A 22945-nucleotide genomic window follows, 5' to 3' on the forward strand; every position below is an offset into this window, starting at 1 on the left:
GGGGGGGGGGGGGGGGGGGGTGGGTGAGTGGGTTTGGGTGATTTTCAATCATCGTCACTGTCAAGCTTTTTTTCTTCTTCTTGGTTTTCGGCTTTGGGTCTTGATCGTCTTCCTGGTTGCCCTCTTCCTTGCCACAAATAATACAAATTTGGGATCCATCTTGAGTAATGAGAGAGACTGAGACCTGAAATGGTCAGACTTTGGATATGGATGAAATTAATGATGACATTGACGTTAATTATCTTAACTCCAAACAATCTTCAAAGATTACATATTTGACTATCGGTAATCTTTCTATGCATTAGCTCACCAACGAGAGTGTAAGTCTATTGCTCCAAGCCTTACCAAAAAAAAAAAAAAAAAAAAAAGTCTATTGATCCAGGAGATCGAACAAACTAAAACTCTGTGTATATCAGGGTATCCTAAATAGTTTCCCAATAGTAGGGCCAGTGAAGCAGTGGATTCTATAGAAACGTAATCATACAATGATGCATAAGATAATGGAAAAACAAAACAAATAATGTATACGGATTTTACGAGATTCGGTAAGGTTGTTTACATCTCCGGTGAGATGAGATGTTATTTCACTATCAATGGAGAATAGGGTTACAACGCTCGTCCTCACACCTCTCAGTATTGCGTGCATTACAGAGAAAGAAACCCTCGCTACAAATATATAGCGAAAAAACTCTAATTTGAAAAGTATATAATTGCCCTCAAATAAAAAATTCGAGCGGGGAGTTGCATCCCCCTACACCCCTTGTTATGCAGAGGACCTCTTGCCTCCCTTGTAAACCCCCACGGCCCGTTAATCGGTTAACGGGACCACCGTCCTGCCTATCTAGGTGCTGCACTAGTACTCCCTGGATTAAACTGCGATGGAATACAAGACATCATACACCAACAGATCCCAAGTATAAACTTGGGTGGGTCCCTTCTTTATCCAATGATTGGGATTTTGGGAGTTCTTCAGGCTAGCATTTTCCCTTTGGGCATCATCTCTTTTAAGAAACCATTGAGAACCTACTTGACAACTTTGGTCTTTGTGGGCTTTTTCACCTGGGAATTCTTGTTCACGTCAGTATCAGTGATTAAGACTTTTAACCTGCTACTTGACAGTTCTTTAACTTTTAACCTGCTACTTGACAGTTCTTTAATAAACCTCTTGATGGTCATCTTGACAAAGTTGTTTAAGCTACTTGGTACCCTCACAATTATAACAAGACTAGAACATTAGTATAATAGAATATTAATTGTAAAGAAAACCTTTATAACATTTCACAAAGGGGCCTCTAAATAGGAGTTCATGACTTAATTGGAGATGGGGATAAAATGAAGGATGCGGACCTAGCTATAAATCTGTGATGACCATATTGCATAAGGGGAAAAGCATTCAGAGGCGTTAAAGATAATACATAGGGTAGTAGGGTAGAGATATTTCCTTAGGGATATCTTTTCCTCTCACTAAGTTGGGTGAGTGAGCGTGGCTGGTTAGGTCCCCACAAGGAATTCAATCATGATCTTTATTCCTGCTAGTTTTCTATTTTATTGTACTAAACATGATATCTTTTATGAAACATTTTTTATAAACCCCTCTCTGTCTCTCTCATATTAATTTGTATGAATACCAATAACTTTTCCCCATTAGTTGTTTTTAAAGCGACCCATTGTATAATCAAACATTAATCATTTTGCACTATTACCAATTTTATACTTGGTTAGTATATTTTGTATAAGTATTTGGGGGAAGGATTGACACGATACTGGTGTATATTATTAGTATCTTGCACAACATGTCAATGTATACATGGGAATGAGTGCATTATGGTAATGATTTGTATACAAAGACCCACATGGTTAGAGAAGAAAAAGAATGTCAATGAGGAGAGAGTATCAAAGTGTGAGAGCATGCACTATCGACAACATAAACTTCATATTTTTCCATCGTTTAATTATTCTTATACAGTTGTATACTTCCACCATTACGTTCGGTATCGAGTATTCACGATCATTTTTACCAAAAAAAAAAAAAAGTGTTCACAATCATGTGAGTTCAATAGTCCAAGAAGTGCAAGAAATATGAAACTGGTAGTTCTCCCTTGCTCCCCTCCGTCCCTCTGGTATGTCCATGCATATAGTCTACTTGTTTGCAAAACTTGGGTCCATTTGATCTACCATATGGCAGATATTTGTGCCTTGGCATATTGCATATCATATATAAATATCCCTCCTCAAATATTCTTTCATTTTTCTACATAACTTCACCACATGAGAAGTGGATAAGCTGAAAAAATATGGATAACTATGGTCTGCTAACTCATATCACTCACCACAGTGGGCAAGAAAACTGGTTATGTTCACGATGCCCAGTCGATAAGGATAATGTATGGAAGCTTGTTATCCACGACACAACTATCCATTCATCACCATATAATAATGGCATTGGAGATTGCACTTTTGTTGTTTCCATAATATGCAATGACTAAATAGGTTAGTTCTACTACTAGAGATGGCTTTGATTGGCCTCTCTTAATGTGAGAATGATGACTCTACTGTGCATGTTCAATAACATGTTAGTTCACAAGTATTGGGAACTGAAATGTCTATAACTGCTGCAGCTAAGAAAAATGGAGATATGTCATCTGTCTATACAATACAACACCCTGGATTACAAAGAAGATTGCTGCTATTCCTTGGAATAGTGTCAAAACATAACAACACCCTTGGAATACTGTCAACCATTACAAATTCAATTACTTAGTATCCCCAATATAAAATCAACATAATTGATCTCAAACAGCACCACCCCCCACCCTTCAAGGACTTTGATTCCAAATCAAATCCATGAAAGCTCACACATTCTCTTCCTTCTTTCCTTCTCTAGTTTCTGAGCAAATTCTCTGGTTAGTCAAAGATTTTTCTTGCTGCTCTCCTAAAGATATCATTGACCTGTGGAAAATTTCTAGTGGTTATTGATTTCTATGAAGTATCTAACCGAAAGTTGGCGAGGAAAACTGAAAAGTGTTCTTACCTGCTTGTATGAAAGGCCCATCTTCTCCAAGTCGCACAACTGCACAAACACAAGCTATTCTTTTTAGTGCTTCTGAGGGTTAACCAAGAAACTTGTTTGACTATTTCTATGCAAAAACCAAAGCTATTCCTTCTGAGGATCAATCAAGTTATTTGTTGGAGTAAATTCACTAGTTTCAAATTTTTCTTACCGATTGAAAAGGGCTTGTTTCTCTGATCTGGATAATATAATCTGCTCTTTTCTGTCCAATCCCCTGGATGTAGAAAAAAGATAAAAAACATCAGGAAAACAAAAAGGGGTTTATTTATTCTTACAATTTTATCCACTGGAATATACCTTTAGCTCCAATAGTTCTTCTCTGTAATCCAAAGAACAAAATAAACAACATTAGTGTAAAAACTATACAATATTAAGTGAACCCAAATTAAGCGAAAATGAACTACTGAGAAAGAGAAACAGAAACTACCTGCTGGCAGAGTTCAAGAATGCAAGATACTCTTGAACAAGGGAACTCTGTAAGTCCAAAAGATGAAGCAAGTGTTAGAACCAAAATTGATAGGATTTCAGAGAAGGATTCTGGTGCCAATGCCTATAACACCAACCTTTAAATTGGAACTCCGTGCATTGAACTTATCAAGTGGAGTGCCAGTTATAGGATAAGGTGTTTTGGGAGTCGTTGGCTCGAAGAAAACTACACATACTCGGTCTTTGGATGAGAGGTCTTCAAGGTTTTTAGTGTTTATATTAGGGTTGATGGGAGAAAGAATTTTTCTAATAGAATTCTGTAGTTCTCTAACCCTATCATTAGTAGGTGGTGATCCTACAGATTTGGTAGATAGGACGGTTGTTCTTATGTTATCATTCTTTGCCAAAGGTTTACCTGCAATGAAAGATGATGAAGTTATGTATCCACTTGATTACTATATATTTCCAAAGAAATGTGAAACAAGAAGTTCTAATCCACTCACGATCTGGTGATGATCCCACAGTGTTGAAAGATGGCATGGTTATCTTTTCTTTGTCCAATGACTCACCTGCATAAGAGTTAAGCAGCACTTAACACTAAAATTACAACTCCAAGTTAAATAGATTATAAAGATCGTCCTGAAATTTCTAAAACATGATGGTGAATAGATTCTATGGATAAGGAAAGTACCAGGTAAAATAACTGATTCTAGAACATTGAACATGCTTGTTGTAGCATCACTGCCTTCTAAGCATTCATCCGCTGTGTTAAGGCCCATGTCCTGCAATGAGAGCTTCTGTCAAGGAGGGAAATGGTGCTTTGCATGTAAACATTCATCCACATGTACATTTAAGCAAGGAAAACTCACAATGGATGTGTTTGTCTGAGCATCAACAGACAGTGCAGTATTGGTGCAGTCATTACAGCTCTTATCTTTAGTAATCCTTGAATCTTCATCTCGTATGGTACCAAAATGGTCCTTATAATCATTCTGCAGAGATAATAACTAAGTCAATTACAAAGAAGACCCAAAGCTCCAGCTATTTCGACAAGTCAAAAATCAGCAGAGCAAATCTGTTTATCGGTGTCAATGGAGTTGAGTTGCCAATTCACATGGGAGAAACTATACATCTGTTTATTCGTATGGTACCATTTGTTCATTTAATTAAAACGCCTAATTCTCTATGACTCCTTAAATTAAAACTGTTAATTGATGGCTTTCCATTGCTTGCACTTACCTCCATTGAAGGTGCAACTCGAGCTCCAGAATTGCATAGGTTTCTGTAACATAAAAAGAGAAAACAAAAGACACTTAAGTAAACTTTAGTACAATGTTGGTTGCTTCTCTCACCAGACTTCATGTAGTTCGGCCTTACCTCTCTTTGGCAGCTGATTCACTTTGAATGCCAGTAACCTTTCTCTTTGCAGGAGTTTGATACAGCTTGTTTCTCTTTAAAGAACTCATAGAACTGAGAGTGTTGATTGAAAATGGAGAACAAGGCAACCCTGTTCTCTGTACACTTTTTGTCTTTCCTTTTGATTCAAGCCAAGCCTGTAGCTTTGCTTCCATGTCAACTTTCACCTTTGGAGTATATTGCTTTTTATCTGAAGAAAAATAATTTGAAATCTGGCGCGATCGAGCAGCTAAGCTAACCGTGTGAACTGCTTCCTGGTAGTCTCCTGGATTCTGCAATTTAAAATAATGAAAAGAAGAATAACCCATCAAGTTTCAATCAAAAGCGTCCAATGCAGCAGAAACTAATACGAAGCCATGGAAGAAGCATCCCAAACTCCTTACCAGACAAACAACCATCAAACAACTGCTCATCCCTCCAAGAGAGTCTTGCAATATCCGGGTCAATTTGCTTTCCCGATATGGTACTCTGGCTTCATTGTTATTGAGAGCATAGATAACGTTTGACAAGGCAAAAAGGGACTGGTTGATTTTTGCACTCTCTTGCAGACGAATTCCCTCATTGCAGGTCTTCCTATTGTCTTCATTCCCTGATTGAATTAAGTCACAGATAGATTGAAGAAGAATTAAGGGGAAAGAAAAGGAAGGGACGGAAATTCAAAGTTTGACTGGTATATTATAATCAATTATACCACAATAACAAGATTACAAGGTGGATAACCGACCTGCCAAGTCTATGAGGTTCAGCTTCCCTCTGACAAGAGCTTTAGAACCATCACCTGAAGTTGAAGAAAAGAAAATCACGAGCACTCCATGGCTTCTACTAGAGACATCATTAAGACTTGTGTGTGCAACTTTGCGCCTTTGGATTCCAGAAGCAAAAATCTCATGGAACTCAACCACGGAGCTTACAGGGATCCTGGAAAGTCCCCTGAGCTGAACCTGCCCATCCTTGTCCTCCAACAGAGAAATCTCTTTGGCTTTGGGTTCCAATAGATCAAAACACCTGTCCATGTATACTTCGTAGTAGGAAATTTCTGCTGAATTTCCAGTGCTTTCGCACATAGAGAGAACTGTTGACATGGCCAGAGGTATGAGACCAGGTAGCTCTTCAGACCCCTGCACAGCAGCACCATTAACCGTACCACTGAGACCTCAATCAAGATTACATTAAAATTAAATTCAAAAATCGTTAAGAATTGGAAGAAGATAGACAGCAGGAAAAGGTGAGAGTTCAAGAAGCAAACAGGTGGATCTCTTGGATCATGTACCGTACCATTGAGAGGTTCACTAATAAACTAATTACTTGTAAAACAAAATATATAGAAAAAATTAAAGGAACCCAGATGAGAGGAAGAGATCAAGAAGAAACAGAGGATGGGTCTCTCTGGATAATACCTGCATCGTGTAAGTCTTTCCGCTCCCCGTTGCACCATAAGCAAAAACAGTAGAATTGAAACCATGAAAAATCCCATGGATCAAAGGGCTAACCTCTTTGTGAAAGATCTGAGTCACATTGTCGTTTTCTTGACCGTAGAAAGAATCTAATTTATAACATTCCTTCCGGCTGCAACGGGAAAGAAAGATATGACCAGAAAAAACCCTCTATTCAGTACTCTCAGAATCACTGACTCTATCAAAAGCACAATCTCTAGAAGGTTGTGTAAACAAAAGGAAATTCTTCTCACCTGGACTCGTGATCTTTGAGATGAACTACAACTTCTTCGCAAGACCCACAATCTGGATCGAGAGCGGAGATGCATGGAACTGAATTTCCACCTCTTGCAGCGATCTCAGAGGGGAGAAATGGGCGTAGTCTTACGATCACCCTGACTTTGGAATCCAAGTGCTTCTGGGAAGCCGGAGTTCTGGCCATTGTACTGGTGAGTTCTGTTTGAATGTCCATTGAAGGTGAAATTTGAAAGAGAGAGAGGTTTGATTTGCAGTTACCGCTCTTCGACTCTGAAGAAAGAAACTTAGAGAGAAAGAGAACGTGGGGAAGTTACGGCCTTAGAGACAAGAGGAAAGCTTTTGTGGATTTTGATTTTTGAGTTTTTGACCGTTGAGAAGTATTCGTTTTAGTAAGAGAACGTTGGGAAGCGGCTCCGATTTTGAAAAGTCACGTATCGGATAGGCTTGTGGCATGAGCCATGTCACGGTTTTGAAGAACAATATTCCGTGCTCCCCATTGGCTGGTTCGACCACCCGGTCGGACTATAGAACCGGATTAAATATTTTCTCAGCCAAGAAAGGAAAAAATTTCAGTAACTGGGCACTGAGACGGGCGCCGCTCTCTCAACTCTTAAGCCTTGTCGCCATGAGAGAGAGAGAGAGAGAGAGAGAGATTGGTAGAATGCAAGTAGTCGTTCGGTGGTGTGAAAGGAGGAGGGCCTTTCATGGCATCTATAGAACCCTTATACGTAGCAGAATCACTCCGCGGCTACACCCATTTATCTCTTCTTCTTTCACCTCCTGCACCCAAAATCCAGATGTTTCCTCCGAGGTGGAAAACCAAACCCAAGACCTTCAAGAGGAGGAGGAGCTGAGAAATTGCTTGTCTTTGAAGATTGAAAAGCTCGGCAGAGGACAACCCGTCTTCTCTGCCTTCCAGAGTTGGATGGGCGACGGATTTCCCGTTCACAGAGGCGACATCTTCCACGCCATTAATCGACTGAGAAAGCTCAAAATGAATAAACGCGCCCTTGAGGTGATTCCCCTCATCATTTTATAATTCTTCTTGTGGTTATTACCTCTTACACTGTGGAATTCCTTGGAGCACACTATCCATTTGCTTAAATGCTTACAAGAATGAGTAAGTTGAATTTGCTGTTACTTTGTGATAGGTAATGGAATGGGTGATTAGGGAAAGACCCTATAAGTTGAAAGAGCTGGATTACTCTTATCTTTTGGAGTTCACGACTAAGCTTCATGGGATATCGGAAGGTGAGCGTCTTTTCACTCATGTCCCTCCTGAGTTTCAGAATGAGTTACTCTACAACAATCTTGTCTTGGCCTGCTTGGATAAGGCCGCCATCAGGCTGTCATTGGCATACATGAAAAAGATGAGGGAACTGGGACACCCCATATCTCCTTATGTCTTCAATCGCCTCATAATCCTCCACTCCTCCCCTGGCCGCAGGAAAGCCATCCCAAGAATCCTGACCCAAATGAAGGCTGATCGTGTAGTCCCTCACGTCTCCACGTACAACATTCTCTTGAAAATTGAAGCTAACCAACACAACATTCAAGGATTGACAAAGGTGTTTGATGATATGAAACGAGCTCAAGTGGAACCTAATGAAATAACTTACTGCATTTTGGCCACAGCGCATGCCGTGGCAAGGTTACATGCTGTGTGTGAGGCCTATGTTGAAGCAGTGGAGAAGGTGAAAACAGGGGATAATTGGTCTACCTTGGATGTTCTACTTATGCTGTATGGCTATATGGGGAAGGAGATGGAGCTTGAGTCCACATGGGGTGTTGTCCAACAACTTCCCCATGTTAGAATCAAGAGTTATGTGCTTTCCATTGAAGCATTTGGAAGAATTGGACGGCTAAACCGATCTGAAGAACTTTGGCTGGAAATGAAGTCAGGGAAACAATTGAAGTACACTGAGCAATACAATTCCATTATATCTGTATATTGCAAGCATGGGCTTGTTGATAAAGCAACAGAATTGTTCAAGGAAATGGAGGTCAATGTGTGCAAAGCGAATGCAATAACCTATCGACATCTCGCACTCGGTTGCTTGAAAGCAGGGTTGGTGGAGGAAGCCTTAAAAACTCTTGAAGTAGGGATGGATCAAATAACTACTACCAAAGTAAGGAGATCAGCCCCATGGCTGGAAACCACACATTCAATAGTTGAAATCTTTGCAGACATGGGTGATATAGAGAATGTAAAGAAATTGTTTGGGGAGTTGAAGGAAGCTAGGTATACCAGGTATACTTTTGTGTATAATACCTTGATAAGGGCTTATGTTAAGGCCAAGGTTTATGATCCAGTTCTTCTGCGAAAGATGATTCTAGGAGGGGCTAGACCAGATGCTGAGACCTACGGCCTCCTGAAACTTTTGGAGCAGTTTCGGAATTGATTTCAGTTCACAAATTCTATGGATTTATAATGACGAAGAGATTTTTGTTTTACTACGCTGTCTGGTTGCAAGTAAAAAAAAAAAAAAAAAAGGAAACTTTCATTTTATGGTTATCTAACTAGCTAAAAATCTAACCAAATATTGTACTAAAACTTTTAAATGGAATCTTTATTTTCCTTTTCAAATTGAAGGTATTTGATTGAAAACTAGGGTAAAATTTAAGATAAAAAGGTAATGGTTATAGATTTGGTATTCCTCTTGATTTTTCAACATTTCCTGTTGAGCTCATGCTTCACTTCTTAGAATTTGCAAACGTTTTTAGACCAATATGATAACATATTGGATGTTTCGTTGATTGAACTTGATCAGTTGATAGTGTATTGAAACTTGTGGGGTGGGGGGAAATAGCTCCAATTCCTTAATGCAATCTCACTTCAAGAATGGGGAATCAGTCGGCTATGAGCTTTTTTGTTTTAGTAGAGGTTTATTTGTAATAGGATTATTTATAGGGGGCTCGGGCTGTGAAAAGATGCTCATGCAGGCTCCATTTTCTCATGTGTACATAAGGTACATTAGGAGGCAGTGTTCTTTTTCCCTTAATTGTAATGATCAGTGTTTTTCAGGATCGGCAGATTTGATGGTCAGAGTTTAGACTGCGTGATTGCAAGATCTAGACCCTGATGGCTTGAGGAATCGATATTGAATGATCGAATCAGGCAATTAGTATCAGTATCAAAAGTAGCCAATCTTTATCGATTGTATGGATAAGGGTAAAATAGTTAAAAATTTAAGTCCATCCGATCCAAACCAATACAGGCTGATCTAGATTGACACCGGATGAGCATCGGTATAGTGATCCAGTCTCATCAGATGGCCCTTAAAAACCATGCAAAAGTGATCCAACAGTTCTGTTCCAACTATGGTTTTTAATCTGGATCGAGATCGGTATCAATTTCAGCTGATACCAATATCAATACATATTAGGCCATATTGGACGATTTTACCCTTAAGTTATATAAACAAATTTTTTTCCCGATAATTTTTCCCTTAACAAGAACCAAATTAGTCATTATTTACTACAGAGCAAATGAAAATTTCCCTCATTCTGCTATTATCAGCCATGGTAACCATTCAACATCCAATTGACATAAATTCAGATAGTATTTGATCAACAGAACAAATTAGTCATTATTTACTACATAAAGAGTCAAAAAGAGAAAGCAAAATAGTAGATAGTGTTTTCTTTCCTTCTTTTTCACAATCTGCAGAGAGGTAGGAAGTTGTTCCGTTTCTTTTCTATTCAAGTAAGATAATGAAGGAACTCAGCAGCAGTAGCAACGGCAGCTCCTGTAATAGCATCCACCACGACTTTTTCTCTACTGCTGTTGCTGACTGCAGATATCAGAGCCCCACTTACTGCACCCCCAAGCATCGCATTTTTCTGCAAAAACCTCAAAAGAAATGACAGAATGAGAAATGATCTTATTGAATTTTCCTCCTAAAAGAATGTTGTGGTCATGGAAGGTAAGAAATACTCTTGGTTTATTTATCGTATTTCTTGGTGTTTGCTCTAACAAATACTAGGATTTTTTAAGATGAATCCTAGAGCCTTTCCCAAGAAATCTGCTGATATTGCCAGGTACTTAATTTGGCTTTGGCATGCACAGAGTTTTTTGGGCTGTCACTAATAGGTTAGATGTTCAATCGGACGGCATGACTCTCCTTTTAGTTACAAAGGGCCACCTGTATGACAAACTGCCCCAAAAAAAGACACCTCCTACTCTAGCTTCCAGAAAAAGGTCAAGCTGTGGAAGAGTGCTTCCAAGTCCTGACCAACAAAATCTGTGTATTGAGCAATGTGAACAAAACAAGGAGTATATCAGCAGTGCCAGCAATCAAAAGCTCGAATCCAGACTGAATGACTCTTCAATTGGGAATTTGGATAAGAAAGACGTACACAACCCCCCCCCAAAACAAAAAAAACCGCTAAAAAAAAAGGTAAATATCAGTAATCCAGTGCAGAATTTACCCAGTCTCTTGTGCCACGGATCCTCTCCATCCCATACTCCATACCCACATAGACACCAGCCACAGTCCCTGCAAATATGATAAAAGAACTTCTATTCTTAGCTCTCTCTCCTTGCACAAGTAAAGAAGTTACTGCAGACAGACAAAACCTCAGGATTAAACATCTGTGTCATCACGCAGGCTTACCCCAATAAGCACCCTCCTTGCACATCTTCTTCAGCTGTAATTACAGTGACATACATCAATAGACTAGAAAATGTAATATTTGCATTTGTGTATTTTGAGTCGGCAACGATGATTATTGGAATGGTCCTAAAAGGTTTATTTGGGGGGAAAAGTTACCTTTTATAGAAAATAAATGCAATAATTTGAAGCCTGGACTGTTTTCAGTGTAGCATAATCATACTCTAAACCTTTATTTTGTTGATACTTCCCTTCGTTTTTATGGGGAAACACATAAGAGAGAGGCAAGGAATTTGGAAGTCCAGAAGAACAAAGAAATCTGGCATGTAGCCTCACTCGGAGACATGCTATAAACCTCTGCACTTCGTAGGGTAAAGAATCTATAAGAGATGCGGTGGTGCCAGTGTACGAATCAGGGAAGCATTCATCTCGTCTCTACTGTGTGCTTCACATAATGGGGACTGAGAAGCATCATTTGATGAGTTATTAAGGAGATGCCCTATTTCAAGGAATCCTAAACATTTCCATGATTTAATGTTTTGTAAATTCTCATTGTATTTTGGGAAACCGCTTCAGTTATGGAGTTCTAAGCTTTAGCACTGAGGAAATTTATAATTGGGTCACTGATAAAGAAAAGAATACACAGAACTGTAACTACAAAGTAATTTTCTTTATTGCCTACCAATCAAATCCAGGTCCAAATCCAACCAGATTGGGCATATATTAAAATCAGGGATGTTTGAAATTTAAAATTTAAACCTGACAATTGTTAGCTCAACTGTCAAACCAAGCAAGACATGGAAATATATTTCTTGATTATTATAAAAATAATATATACTTATCATATGATCTATTTAGGAAGAGATTTAATTTGATTAATGACAACAATAACTGAAAAGGCCTGTGAAATCTTACCGAGTGCTCCAATTTGTGTTCGGAAATACTCCCTGCATCAGAGGTTATGGTAAAATTAGAGAAATAGAGAGATAAAAAATTAGAGAAAATTAACTAATGAAGAGTAGAAAGTGCATGATGAATGAACCAGAGACGCAATTCCAAGGAAGTGGATTAAAAAAAAAAAAAAAAAAAAAAACCTTTGCGAATACAGTGAAACATTTCCTCAGCTCCTACTCTTGCCGCCGCGATCTGCAAGAACAGATCACAACGAGATTAACGCTGAATTTTTCAAGGGAGAAAAGAGGAAACAGAGGATAAAGAGAAGAAGAAGCGGATGAAAATGAAATTTACAGTTCCGATCTTCAAGAAGCCATCGACGGTGCGATTAAGAAACGGATTTCCCATGTCTATGGTAACACTGACATCAGGAGATGAGAATGAACTTGAAAACCTGCTGCTCGGCATCTTCTTCCGATCTTCGTAGTTGGCCACTAACTTTGATCACTCTCTGAGGAACGGAAATCCATGACAATCTGCTACTTATTTTATGAGAAATCAAAGAACTCAACCCAGAGAAATGATTAAATTCGACACTTCCACTGACCTGCTACTCTTTGGAGTTTGGAGTGAGATTGGATAGCTCGCTCGGGGATAGCTCGCTGTCTGTTTGTGTCAGAATCTGTGATTCTGTGTCCCACAGGCCGCATTCCCCGTTTCCTTTTGTTGTTTAGTTGAAAATATAGATTTACTGAAACGCCCATCCGAAGTATATCAGCTCCACACCGTCCGTTCCTATTTCCCCAATCCCCGTTCAACAAATCTGAAGATCTGGTTGTGGTCCCCCCAAAATTTTGGGCTCCTCGCTTTATTTAGCTTAGATACGATAGTACTCGACCGCGATCCCACGTCAAGTCAAAAAAAAGGACAAAAACAAAATTATAATAATATAAATAAATAAATAACGGTACACCTCTGGCCATTTGGTGCATTTGCACAAGCACAAGTGTCTATGGATCGCTGGGCAACCAGGGTTTAAAAAATTGTGAATAAGATTGGGAATGGGTTCTGACCGATCCGATCAATTTACACCGATTTACTCCAATTAATGATTGATTTTTACCGACCATGATCAATTCGCATAAGGAATCGGAATTAACCGATTTGAATGCCGATTTCAACCGCGATTGGAAGATCCAGAATAATCAAAATGGCCTTTAAAATCCAGATAGCACAAACTGTGCTGTTTTGACCGATGAACCCCTAACCTGTAACCATGATTCCGAATCTTCTAATGTAAATTCAAACCTGTACATGTTTGGACCATAGCGTAAGATATAGGAATCGGTCTTAAGATACCAATCCGATCCCCAGAAACACCCTGATTGTCATTAAGAAAAATCGGTATTAACAAAATGTTATCAACGAAGAATCAGGATTGGATAATCAGATTGCTGAAACTGTGGTTTTGACCCAAAAAATTCACTCCATCTCGTGCCAGCTTCCATGATCACATGACCCTCAAACTAACATGGGACCAATGAGAGATGCACATGAGCACTTATAGGAGTTATATTTTATAAGTTTCACAAAGGTGGAAATATCATTTCACTGCACGATATGCGGGTCCAAGACCCACATGACTATGGAGCATCAATTTCCTCAATATTTAATCAGGATAACATAAATTCAATAGGAAAAAAGATTTTAGAAGTGAGTCGTAAGAACCTTTTCCTACACGTTTTGTCATATGGAAAGGTTATGTAACTATTCTGATTGTTCGATATGATGATCATGATCTAGATTAATTACTTAATCAATATCTTTAACCATAGGCTGTGCCGCTGCTCCCGCATCATTCCTCTATAAAATTAATACATACTGACACTAACATTTGCCATCATTGTGCCCTCATTATCCATCAGCCAAGGTAACCCATTCAACATCCAAATGACATTGTAACTTCAGACAGTATTTGATCATCAGATAAATAATAGTCATTACATACCAAAAGTTGAGTCAAAATGAGAAAGCAAAGTATTAGATCTTTTTCCTTCTTTTTTACAATCTGTAGAGATGAGGAAGTTGTACCGGTTCTGTTCCATTCAAGTAAGATAATTAAGGAACTCAGCTGCAGTAGCAATGGCAGCTCCTGTAATAGCATCCACCATGAATTTGTCTCTACCATTGTTGCTGGCTGCTGACACCACAGCCCCAGTTACTGCACCTCCGAGCATTGCATTTTTCTGTCAAAACCTCAAAATAAATGACAGAATGACACATGGTCTTGTTGAATTCACTTTTACCGTTATTACAAATTTCCTTTCTTGGTTCTAATTTAGAACCTATTGCAATAGAACTCCAAAATCTGAAAAAATACCCAAAAATAATCTATTTTCTCAAAGATTTAGGCTACTTTGGTACTTCACAAAAACGTGAAAACAGTATTCGGGAGGGGCTGTGACAACCATCCAACCCCATTTTTTGCTCTATAAGATTAAAAATCAAATTAAGAAATATCCTAGTCTTTCTTACTTTAAGTACACATCTATGACCTATCTTTAGCTGCTGCTTAAAACTGCAACTTGCTGGAAAAATATCCCCCCCCCACACCCAAACCCAAAACCCCAAAAAAATATAAAAATAAAAAAACCTAATGTATGATCATATTTTCTTGATCTTTTTAGGTTACAGTAATCAAGTGCAGAATTTACCCAGTCCCTTGTGCCACGGATCCTCTGCATTCCATACTCCATACCCACGTAGAGACCAGCTATAGTCCCTGCAAATGGGATAAAAGAACTACTGTAGTTAGCTCTCTCTCCTGGCAGAATTAAGGAAATCACTGCAGACAAACAAAATCTCAGGATTAAACATATGTATCTTCACTCGGGCTTACCCCAATAAGCACCCTCCTTGCACATCTTCTTCAGCTGTAATCACAGTGGCATTCATCAGTAGACTAGAAAATGTATTATTTGCATTTGTGTATTACAATTCAGTCTGAAGAAACGACAACAAAAAAATCATAAACAAGTAAATATAATAGGAGTTCTATTTCATCAAAAGGATAGTCGACTAAGACCACCATGACAGAGTGATGTCCAGATGCTCTAACCATGCCTAGCTTGCTAACTCTAAATGTAAGCCATACCCCCATGCATTCCCAGGTAATTTACCACATAAGACACCATTTTCATGGATCATCGACGGTAAGCCAAATGGTTATTGAAGAGGCATGACATCCAATCATCCATGGTGGTGAATTCTCAAATCCCCCAATTTGGCAGGTGCCATATAAAAGTGATTCAGATAAATCAGAAAAAAGTGGGCTTATTTTAGTGGAAATAATCCTTGGATTGGGTCCTAAACATGTTCACCTTTGGTTCAAGGCCTAAAATATGGGTAGGATGAATAAATACATAATTACTTTATTAGTTACTCTAATTAGAGTCCTACTTCTATATTTTATTTGTTATTAAAAAGCCCAGTTTGTTTTATTCCAAATTTTTACATTATTTTCATTCTTTTCTTCATTCAGGGGCTAAAATTTTGGAAGTCCAGAAGAAATAAGAAATCTGGCATGTAACTCACTCGGAGACATGCCATAAACCTCTGCACTTCATAGGGTTGAGAATCAATAAAAGACGAGGTGGTGCCTATGTAGGCAGCAGGGAACACAATCATCCCCTCACTACTGTGTGCTTCTCATTGTATTTTGGGAAACTACCTCAGCTATAGAGTTTTATGTTTTAACACCGAAATAATTTATTATTGGGTCACTGATGAAGAAAAGAAAACACAGAACCGTAACTACAAAGTGATCTGCCCTTTTACCTACCACATCAGATCCAGGTCCAAATCCAAATCCAACCAGATTGGACATACATTAAAATCAAGGGTGTAACTGGGTTTTGAACTTTAAAGTTTAAACCTGCCAATTGTTAGCTCAACTGTCAAACCAAGCAAGACATGAAAATATATAAATCTTGACCAATAAATATATACTTATTATATAATCCATTTAGGAAGAGCTTTAAGTTAAATAGTATGACAATAACAATAACTGAAAGGGCCTGTGACATCTTACTGAGTGCTCCAAGTTGTTTTTTGAAATACTCCCTGCACCGGAGGTAATGGTAAAATTAGAGAAATATTTTTCTTATGGATAAAAAATAAGAGAAATTAACTAATGAAGAGTAGAGAGTTTATGATGATGCATCAAACATGCAACTCCAATACACAGGGTAAGCATGACTGAATAAATAAATTAAGGAAAAATTACCACGTCACCTCCTGGAGAATGCCACAATGATAAGACCACCCTCTCGAATTCACCAAATTATTCTCAGACCTTCTACCGTCAGTAAATGTTAAGTGTGGAGTTAAAATGACCATTATACCCTTACCGCCTTTCTTCACTTAGCTTTTCTCTTTTTTTCTTTTTTTTGGTTGAAAGGGAAGAAACTTGCTAATCTTCCATCGATAACACTTTCCCCTAAATCAAAACCAGCAAAACCAGAGACGTATACAAAATTTTCCATGGATCAAAACCAGAGTTAGAGTTTTGCTGATTTTGGTAGATCAAAACTCAACGAATACAAACCACAGCTTCTCTAGCTGCAAAACTACGATTTCTTCCATAGATCAAAACCACTTTGATCCAAAACCACAGCCACCGTATGCTCCAAGTAAGTTTGTATCTGACTCTTCCTCTTTGTTCCAAACACTGGTTCATTCACTGGCAACAACACCATCTCATCGTTGCGTGCTAGAAAAACCGAATTCAATCCACTCTCACCGGTACCCAGATCCTCTGTTGTAAACTCTGCGAATTTATGGAACCCCGTGAATTCCTTTACATAAGCCACCGCCTTAGCCAGGTCAGTAACGTTACCGACCACATGGTCAAGGTGGCGAATTCCATAATCAAGAAGTGGGAACGAGGGTGATCCCTCAACCTTCTCGAATCGGGGAAGAAAGATTGGATCCGGAGTCCTATGGCTGACGTAGCAGAGGACCACATTGCCGTATGGTTGGACCTCGGCAATGACCGCAGTACCGTCAGTTCCACCTGAGGAGATGAAGGCTTTGCACCGTTGGCGACACTGGCGTTGAAGGCAGCAATGGCGGCTTTGACCTCAACGGTGATGGCTCAGATAGCAAGACCGTGGGTGGTGGCGAGGGAGGCGACGGCAGATTGGGATAAGGTGGGGGTGCCAACGGCTTTGCACCGTTCATCGCTGGTGCCGCTGCCGCTGCTATGAAAGATTTCCGGTGGTCCAACAGCGGCAATTTGAGAGAAAAAAGAAATAGCCTTTGAATGGGCTATCAATTTGGGTAAAGAAATATTACCCTATATTAAGGGTATTTTGTATTTTATAAGGACATTTTGATAAATGAAATATTACCTTACAGTAAAGGTTTGAGAATAATTTAATGAAAAGAATGAGTGGTCTTATCATTGTGACATTCTTTAAGGTAGCATGATAAATTTTCCATAAATTAAATATTATGGACACAAGAAAACTAAAGAAATTCTACCAAAAAAGACTAGAGAAATGCTGCAAAGTGCACGTTAAGCTCCAAAATTAATGATATATGTAAGTTTACAAGCATTTTCGTAGCGGACCAAAAGGGGGCGAGAAATAGACCAGAAAATCTAACAGAGCAAAATATAGCAATCAAAGTCGAGGAAACTACCGAAGGAAGTTACTGAACTCATCACTATAATAACTAATAATCTAATAATGAATGAAACAGAGACGCAATTCCAAGGGAGGAGATTAAAAAAAAAAAAAAAAATGTAACGGTTTAAAACCTTTGCTAACACAGTGATACGTTTCCTCAGCTGCCACTCTCGCCGCCGCGACTTGCAAGAACAGATCACACCGAAATTAGAGGATGGGATGAGGAAACAGAGGATAAAGAGAAGGAGAGGCGGATGAAAATGAAATTTACAGTTCCAATCTTCAAGAAGCCATCGACGGTACGGTTCAGAAACGGATTTCCCATGTCAATGTAAACGCTTAGATCCGGAGACGAGAATGAACTTGAAAACCTGCTACTCGGCATCTCTTCCGATCTTCTTCGTTGGCCGCTGATCTTGATCTCTCTATGAAACGGAAAGCCCTAACAATCTGCAACTTAATGATTTATTTATGGGAAAGGCAATCACCGTATATATACTGAAATCGAACTAGAAACCATTAAATTTTACACTGCCCTCACTGACCTGCTACTCTGGAGATGTTCGATTGCTCAGTTTCTGTTTGTATCTGTGATTGTGTGCCCCACATTCCCTGTTTCCGTCAGTTGTAAACTTAAAATGTAGATTCACTGAAACGCCCACCCGAAGCAATCCCTTTCTCCATATGAACCGACTCTCAGCTTCAATTCAGCACCGTTCGTTCCTATTTCACCAATCACCGCGCGCCCAAGAAATCTGAAGATGAGGCTGCGGTCTCCCTTGATTTTGGGCTCCTCACTATTAGCTTGAGAGGACCCTACCACAGAATACGATCCTACGTAAAGTGAAGAAGGGCCAAAAAAATATATTTGCTGATCTTTATTATACTGTCATTTTTTATTGGGCAAAGGGATCAGTTGGGGTTAACTGCCTTTGTATCTACTCGCCACACGCCCCCATCAATTGAAGTTCCCAAGTGGAGCGGGGTCTCTCTCGGGGGGTTGGGGGCGGAAATGTTTTGGCGGTTGATCACAAAGGAAAAACAAATATAGGAGAGAGTCGGGGAGAGAGAGAGAGAGAGAGAGAGAGAGAGAGAGAGAGGATGGTGAAAACCAGTTAAAAAAAGAAAAGAAAAGTGGGCGAGGGAATAGACATTGTTGTGGATAGTTTAATAATTCCTATATAAAAAAATTGGATGAGTAATTTGATAAACCTAAATCCAATATTGAATAATCATGTAATTTTTTCAATTTTATATCATCAAACAAACTAAGGCTAAATGCATAGCTTATACCTGTCACTTTGGCTCTGGGCAAGTCCACATTCTCCATCCACATGGGGTCCTTCTCAAATGGGGTAGGTTATCAATGGAGCATAATCTCCATTTTAGCTGACATATTACAAACAAGGGACATTTTATTTCATTGATAACTATCCATTTAGAAATGATCCATGTCGGTAGAGAATCTAGAACTATGCACCACCCCCTCCAAAAAAACATTAGAATTTGGTTTCTGTCTTTAGCGCCCATCGCGATAGGTACTTGGGCAGCACTGACAAGACTTAGAAAACGAGAATCATTGGATTTTTTCTTTTAGAATCAAGAATCATTGGATATTTGGATCATTGCCTCGTCATATGATGCTCACCCAAATAATTGAGAAGACCTGAGCCACAACGCTAAAGAGAGTAACCGGATCCCACGAACTATGAACACCCCCCTCATATTGCAGGGTTGGATTTTTGCGCCCTCCTCACCCGATTTTCACACTTGAAGAGGGGGTCATGAGAGAGAGAGAGAGAGAGAGAGAGGCCAAATTCCAAATTCCGACAACAAAGGGAGTAGGTCCTCCATCAACGGCGGTGGCACCAAATAGAATTGGGTGAGGGCAGTTAGATTTGGTTGCGGCGATGGCGATGAGAGGGTGACCATAGAGTGGGCCCGGTGTGTCCTCGTCAGTGTCCCACCTCGTCTCTAGGGCATGGTAGGTCGGAGCTGGGTGTAGCCACGATTTTTAACCCATCCAGCTCGCAAAGGATACAGAAGAGAGAGGGAGAATTGGCGGAGATCATCACAAGACATGCCACAGAGGAGGAGAGTGTCGAGAGGGCAATAAGAGGGAAAATTGCAGAGAAGTAAGGTGTATGATCAGAGAGGTGAGGCTTAGAGGTGGGAGGGAAGGGAAGGGAGAGGGAGATGAGGAGGACGGGCGAGCCAGACCCCCCGGAGAGGGAGTGGAAAAGGCTAAGGAAATGCCATTGTAGGCGATGGGAAGTGACGGCGAGATGCAGAAGCCGGTGACGAAGAGGGTGAGGAAGCACGTGTTCCTTTAAATGTGAATTTACAAAAACTATCCCTCCACTCCAAATCATGAAACTAAAGTGATAGTGAATCAAACTCATTCACTACTCATAGTGCTGCCGAAGAAAACTCTTTGAAAACCTGTATAAATAAAATTAAAATGTAATGGTGAATTGTTGAATGTCACGCACAATTTTAGGGTTTAAGAGCGTGTAGCCGGCTGTGTATAATACACCAGAGTGGAAGCAGCAGTGTTGGTTCATCGTAAAAACCTAACTCGCTCGATCGAAGAAGATGGACAAGAGTATGCTCGGAGATCTGGATTCTCTACCGGAAGAAGATAAGCTTAGAATGTCAGTCATGATTGACCAGCTTCAGATCCGTGACAGGTTCTCTTCTCCCTATTTTACTTGGTTCCGCTTTCACCATTCGAATTGGAATCAATCAACTAGTTTATTTCTTGCTATCTTAGTGTTCTATGATATTGATTTTCGTATTATATCTGATGAGTAATATGAATAATTAATTCGGAGGTTGAGTTGGGGTTTGGGTCAAGTGCCTGACATGTTAATGCAGAAAGTGTGGCTTGATAATAACGAATTCCCTATTATTATCTCTGGGTTTGTCGAGGAAATTCTTTATATTCAGTGATGGAATTAGATGGAACAGAGTAGTTGAAGAAGATAATCAGAATTGTGAGGTCAAATATAAGAGGAAGGGAGTGTAACAGGTTTCTGTTCATGGGTTCTGAAAACCCACAGTGGCAAGGGGTCTCATGCTGTGTTGAAGGCTGACGTTACTGATCTGGACCTTCCGTGTGATTGCGAAACCCTACCATCCCTGTGGTATCCCCTTAATATACATGAAGTATTGTAAAATTAGAATGTAAACTTGTATGCAGATTAAGCCAATATTCAGGCTTCTTTTAGGTTGAATTTATGATCCAAATTGTTCTTATCTACGCCAGCCGACCCCATTAAGTTGGGATAGGGTTGTGGTTATTGTATTGTTCTAATCTACATTAGCCAAACCCGTTTTAGTTGGGATAAGACTGAGTTGTTGTCGTCATTGTTGTTGCTGTATTGTTCTTATCTACGCCTGCTGAACATTATATGTATGCACGACTGTGAAACCTTTAATATCTTTCTTTGGAAGGGGGTGAAGCATTTGAATTGCTATTAATGATAATTTTTATGCAATAAAGTGGAAATTTAATACTATATGGCTCAGATGTTATTTTTCTGATCATTTCCAGCTGTTTTGCCTTTTGAAAGTATCCTGACACAATTTCATCTCACATTTGGATAAATTTCAAGTTTAGTCTTCTAGAGTCATCTTTTTTGGCATACGAAGGCAGGTAGCCACTCAGAATCAGAACTCTGGAGTAATTGGATACTGATGAATTCTTAAGCACATATATTGATATTTCTTGATTGAAAGAGCTTTTTGGAACTGTAGTAGTAACCTCATTTTTATATGTTGATCCCATATTTCTTAACCAGGTTTAGTATTGTGGCTGATTGGCAATCATAGTTTGATAGCTTTTGTTTACTGTAATTAATTTCCGTACATTTACAATGTTTTTAGTAATTTTCTGACAATATCAGTTTTTTTTGTTTTTTCATTTTCATAATCAAATTGCAGTCAAGAGTTGTATATAATTCATTGGTGGTTTTTGCGACAAGGAATTGAAATAATTGAGAGCATGAAAATTTTTACTCAAGTACCATCTACAATGCTTTTCGTAATTAAGCCTCTTGACATTTCTTTTTTTGTTTTTCATTACCAAATTGCAGTCTAAGGATGTATAATTCATTGGTGGAGAGATGTTTTAACGACTGCGTGGACAGTTTTCGGCGGAAGTCCCTAGACAAACAAGAGGAGACATGTGTCCGCCGGTGTGCTGAGAAGTTCTTGAAGCATTCCATGCGGGTTGGCATGAGATTCGCAGAGCTCAACCAAGGAGCAGCGACACCAGATTAAATTCCCAAGACTTGAGGATGAAACTAGTTTCCCAGGAGTGCTTTTTGACCAGAGGATTTATTTTAGTTTTGAATGAGAGAATGTTGTTTCTTTTTTATATTTCGATTACCTCACCTAAAAAAAATTGCTACTTAGAGGGGTATGAAATTGTTTGGTTTTGTTTACTTGAAACCTTGTGTAGATTTAATAAACTGGAACACAATGACATGACTATATTCTCATGTTCTGTATGAATGGAATGGAATGAATTACCAATTGGAGGAATTTTTTTCTTGTCAAAACTGTAGCAGGCTGAGCTTGAATTGGAGTAGCCGTAAAGCGTGTACTAAGTGATAAATATCTGACCAAGCAACTATCACACAACCGAGCGGAGCTCTGTTGGGAAAAAGCAGCATCAACATTATTTTCATCCTTTGATTTTACTAAATATATTCAAGCTTCGTCATTGTTTGATTTGATTGAATCCCTTGGAATAGATCCCTCTCTCTTGAAGCCCAAAAAGCATGTAATTGTGTCTACTGCTGCCATCACCTTTTATGTTGTATGGTTGGGTTTCAATGCCTCTATCTTTAAGCAAGCTAAGCCTAATCCTACTTCCATTTAGGTTAATCTACAGGCGGGCTTATGAACTTAAGCTCTTCCTCCATACTGCTCCTTTTTTTTTTTTTTTTTTTTTCTTTTTTGGTGACACCATACTGCTTCTGTTGACCTCTTGCATAATGATTCTTCTTTAACTTTTGATGAATATCAGATAGTATCATCTATGGGTTGTCCTATCCTCGTTTGTGATGGCAACTTGGTCCTTTGATTGGTGAAGCAAGGTGGGCTTCTACTTTTTAATTTAACTCTTAATTTGTGGTA

General features: G+C 39.1%; 5 protein-coding genes across 8 annotated transcripts; 2 read left to right on the forward strand and 3 right to left on the reverse strand.

The window, feature by feature from the left end:
- Positions 1-2587: 2587 nt before the first annotated feature.
- On the reverse strand, positions 2588-6959 carry LOC122087303 (kinesin-like protein KIN-10B). The gene is made up of 15 exons (XM_042656384.1): positions 6600-6959; positions 6310-6478; positions 5637-6030; positions 5296-5501; positions 4874-5184; positions 4736-4778; positions 4366-4488; positions 4188-4278; positions 4000-4065; positions 3634-3911; positions 3498-3544; positions 3368-3389; positions 3222-3284; positions 3032-3070; positions 2588-2949 (listed from the first exon to the last, which is right to left on the reverse strand). The coding sequence occupies exons 1-15, from the start codon at positions 6815-6817 to the stop codon at positions 2905-2907; spliced, it is 2115 nt and encodes a 704-aa protein (XP_042512318.1). The 5' UTR covers positions 6818-6959; the 3' UTR covers positions 2588-2904.
- A 211-nt stretch (positions 6960-7170) lies between these two features.
- Positions 7171-9195, forward strand: LOC122087305 (pentatricopeptide repeat-containing protein At1g07590, mitochondrial). Its single transcript, XM_042656385.1, has 2 exons — positions 7171-7618; positions 7755-9195. The coding sequence occupies exons 1-2, from the start codon at positions 7229-7231 to the stop codon at positions 9003-9005; spliced, it is 1641 nt and encodes a 546-aa protein (XP_042512319.1). The 5' UTR covers positions 7171-7228; the 3' UTR covers positions 9006-9195.
- Positions 9196-10091: 896 nt separating this feature from the next.
- LOC122087155 (outer envelope pore protein 16, chloroplastic-like) lies at positions 10092-12870 on the reverse strand. 3 transcript variants are annotated; one of them, XM_042656174.1, is made up of 7 exons: positions 12718-12870; positions 12465-12621; positions 12311-12362; positions 12132-12163; positions 11220-11253; positions 11035-11102; positions 10092-10446 (listed from the first exon to the last, which is right to left on the reverse strand). In XM_042656174.1, exons 2-7 carry the CDS (start codon positions 12576-12578, stop codon positions 10306-10308), a joined length of 441 nt encoding a protein of 146 aa, XP_042512108.1. In that variant the 5' UTR covers positions 12579-12621; positions 12718-12870; the 3' UTR covers positions 10092-10305. The 3 variants fall into 3 exon arrangements, with proteins under 3 accessions (XP_042512108.1, XP_042512109.1, XP_042512107.1); XM_042656175.1 differs by having other exon boundaries at positions 12465-12646; positions 12718-12861; XM_042656173.1 differs by having other exon boundaries at positions 12465-12796.
- Positions 12871-14061: 1191 nt separating this feature from the next.
- On the reverse strand, positions 14062-18582 carry LOC122087157 (outer envelope pore protein 16, chloroplastic-like). 2 transcript variants are annotated; one of them, XM_042656177.1, is made up of 7 exons: positions 18346-18582; positions 18072-18250; positions 17932-17983; positions 16201-16232; positions 15010-15043; positions 14825-14892; positions 14062-14356 (listed from the first exon to the last, which is right to left on the reverse strand). In XM_042656177.1, exons 2-7 carry the CDS (start codon positions 18183-18185, stop codon positions 14216-14218), a joined length of 441 nt encoding a protein of 146 aa, XP_042512111.1. In that variant the 5' UTR covers positions 18186-18250; positions 18346-18582; the 3' UTR covers positions 14062-14215. The 2 variants fall into 2 exon arrangements, with proteins under 2 accessions (XP_042512111.1, XP_042512110.1); XM_042656176.1 differs by lacking the exon at positions 18346-18582 and having other exon boundaries at positions 18072-18339.
- A 1644-nt stretch (positions 18583-20226) lies between these two features.
- LOC122086024 (mitochondrial import inner membrane translocase subunit Tim9-like) lies at positions 20227-22348 on the forward strand. Its single transcript, XM_042654696.1, has 2 exons — positions 20227-20490; positions 21898-22348. The coding sequence occupies exons 1-2, from the start codon at positions 20396-20398 to the stop codon at positions 22082-22084; spliced, it is 282 nt and encodes a 93-aa protein (XP_042510630.1). The 5' UTR covers positions 20227-20395; the 3' UTR covers positions 22085-22348.
- Positions 22349-22945: the final 597 nt, after the last annotated feature.

Source organism: Macadamia integrifolia, chromosome 8, assembly GCF_013358625.1.
Source record: "Macadamia integrifolia cultivar HAES 741 chromosome 8, SCU_Mint_v3, whole genome shotgun sequence".
NCBI lineage: Eukaryota > Viridiplantae > Streptophyta > Magnoliopsida > Proteales > Proteaceae > Macadamia > Macadamia integrifolia.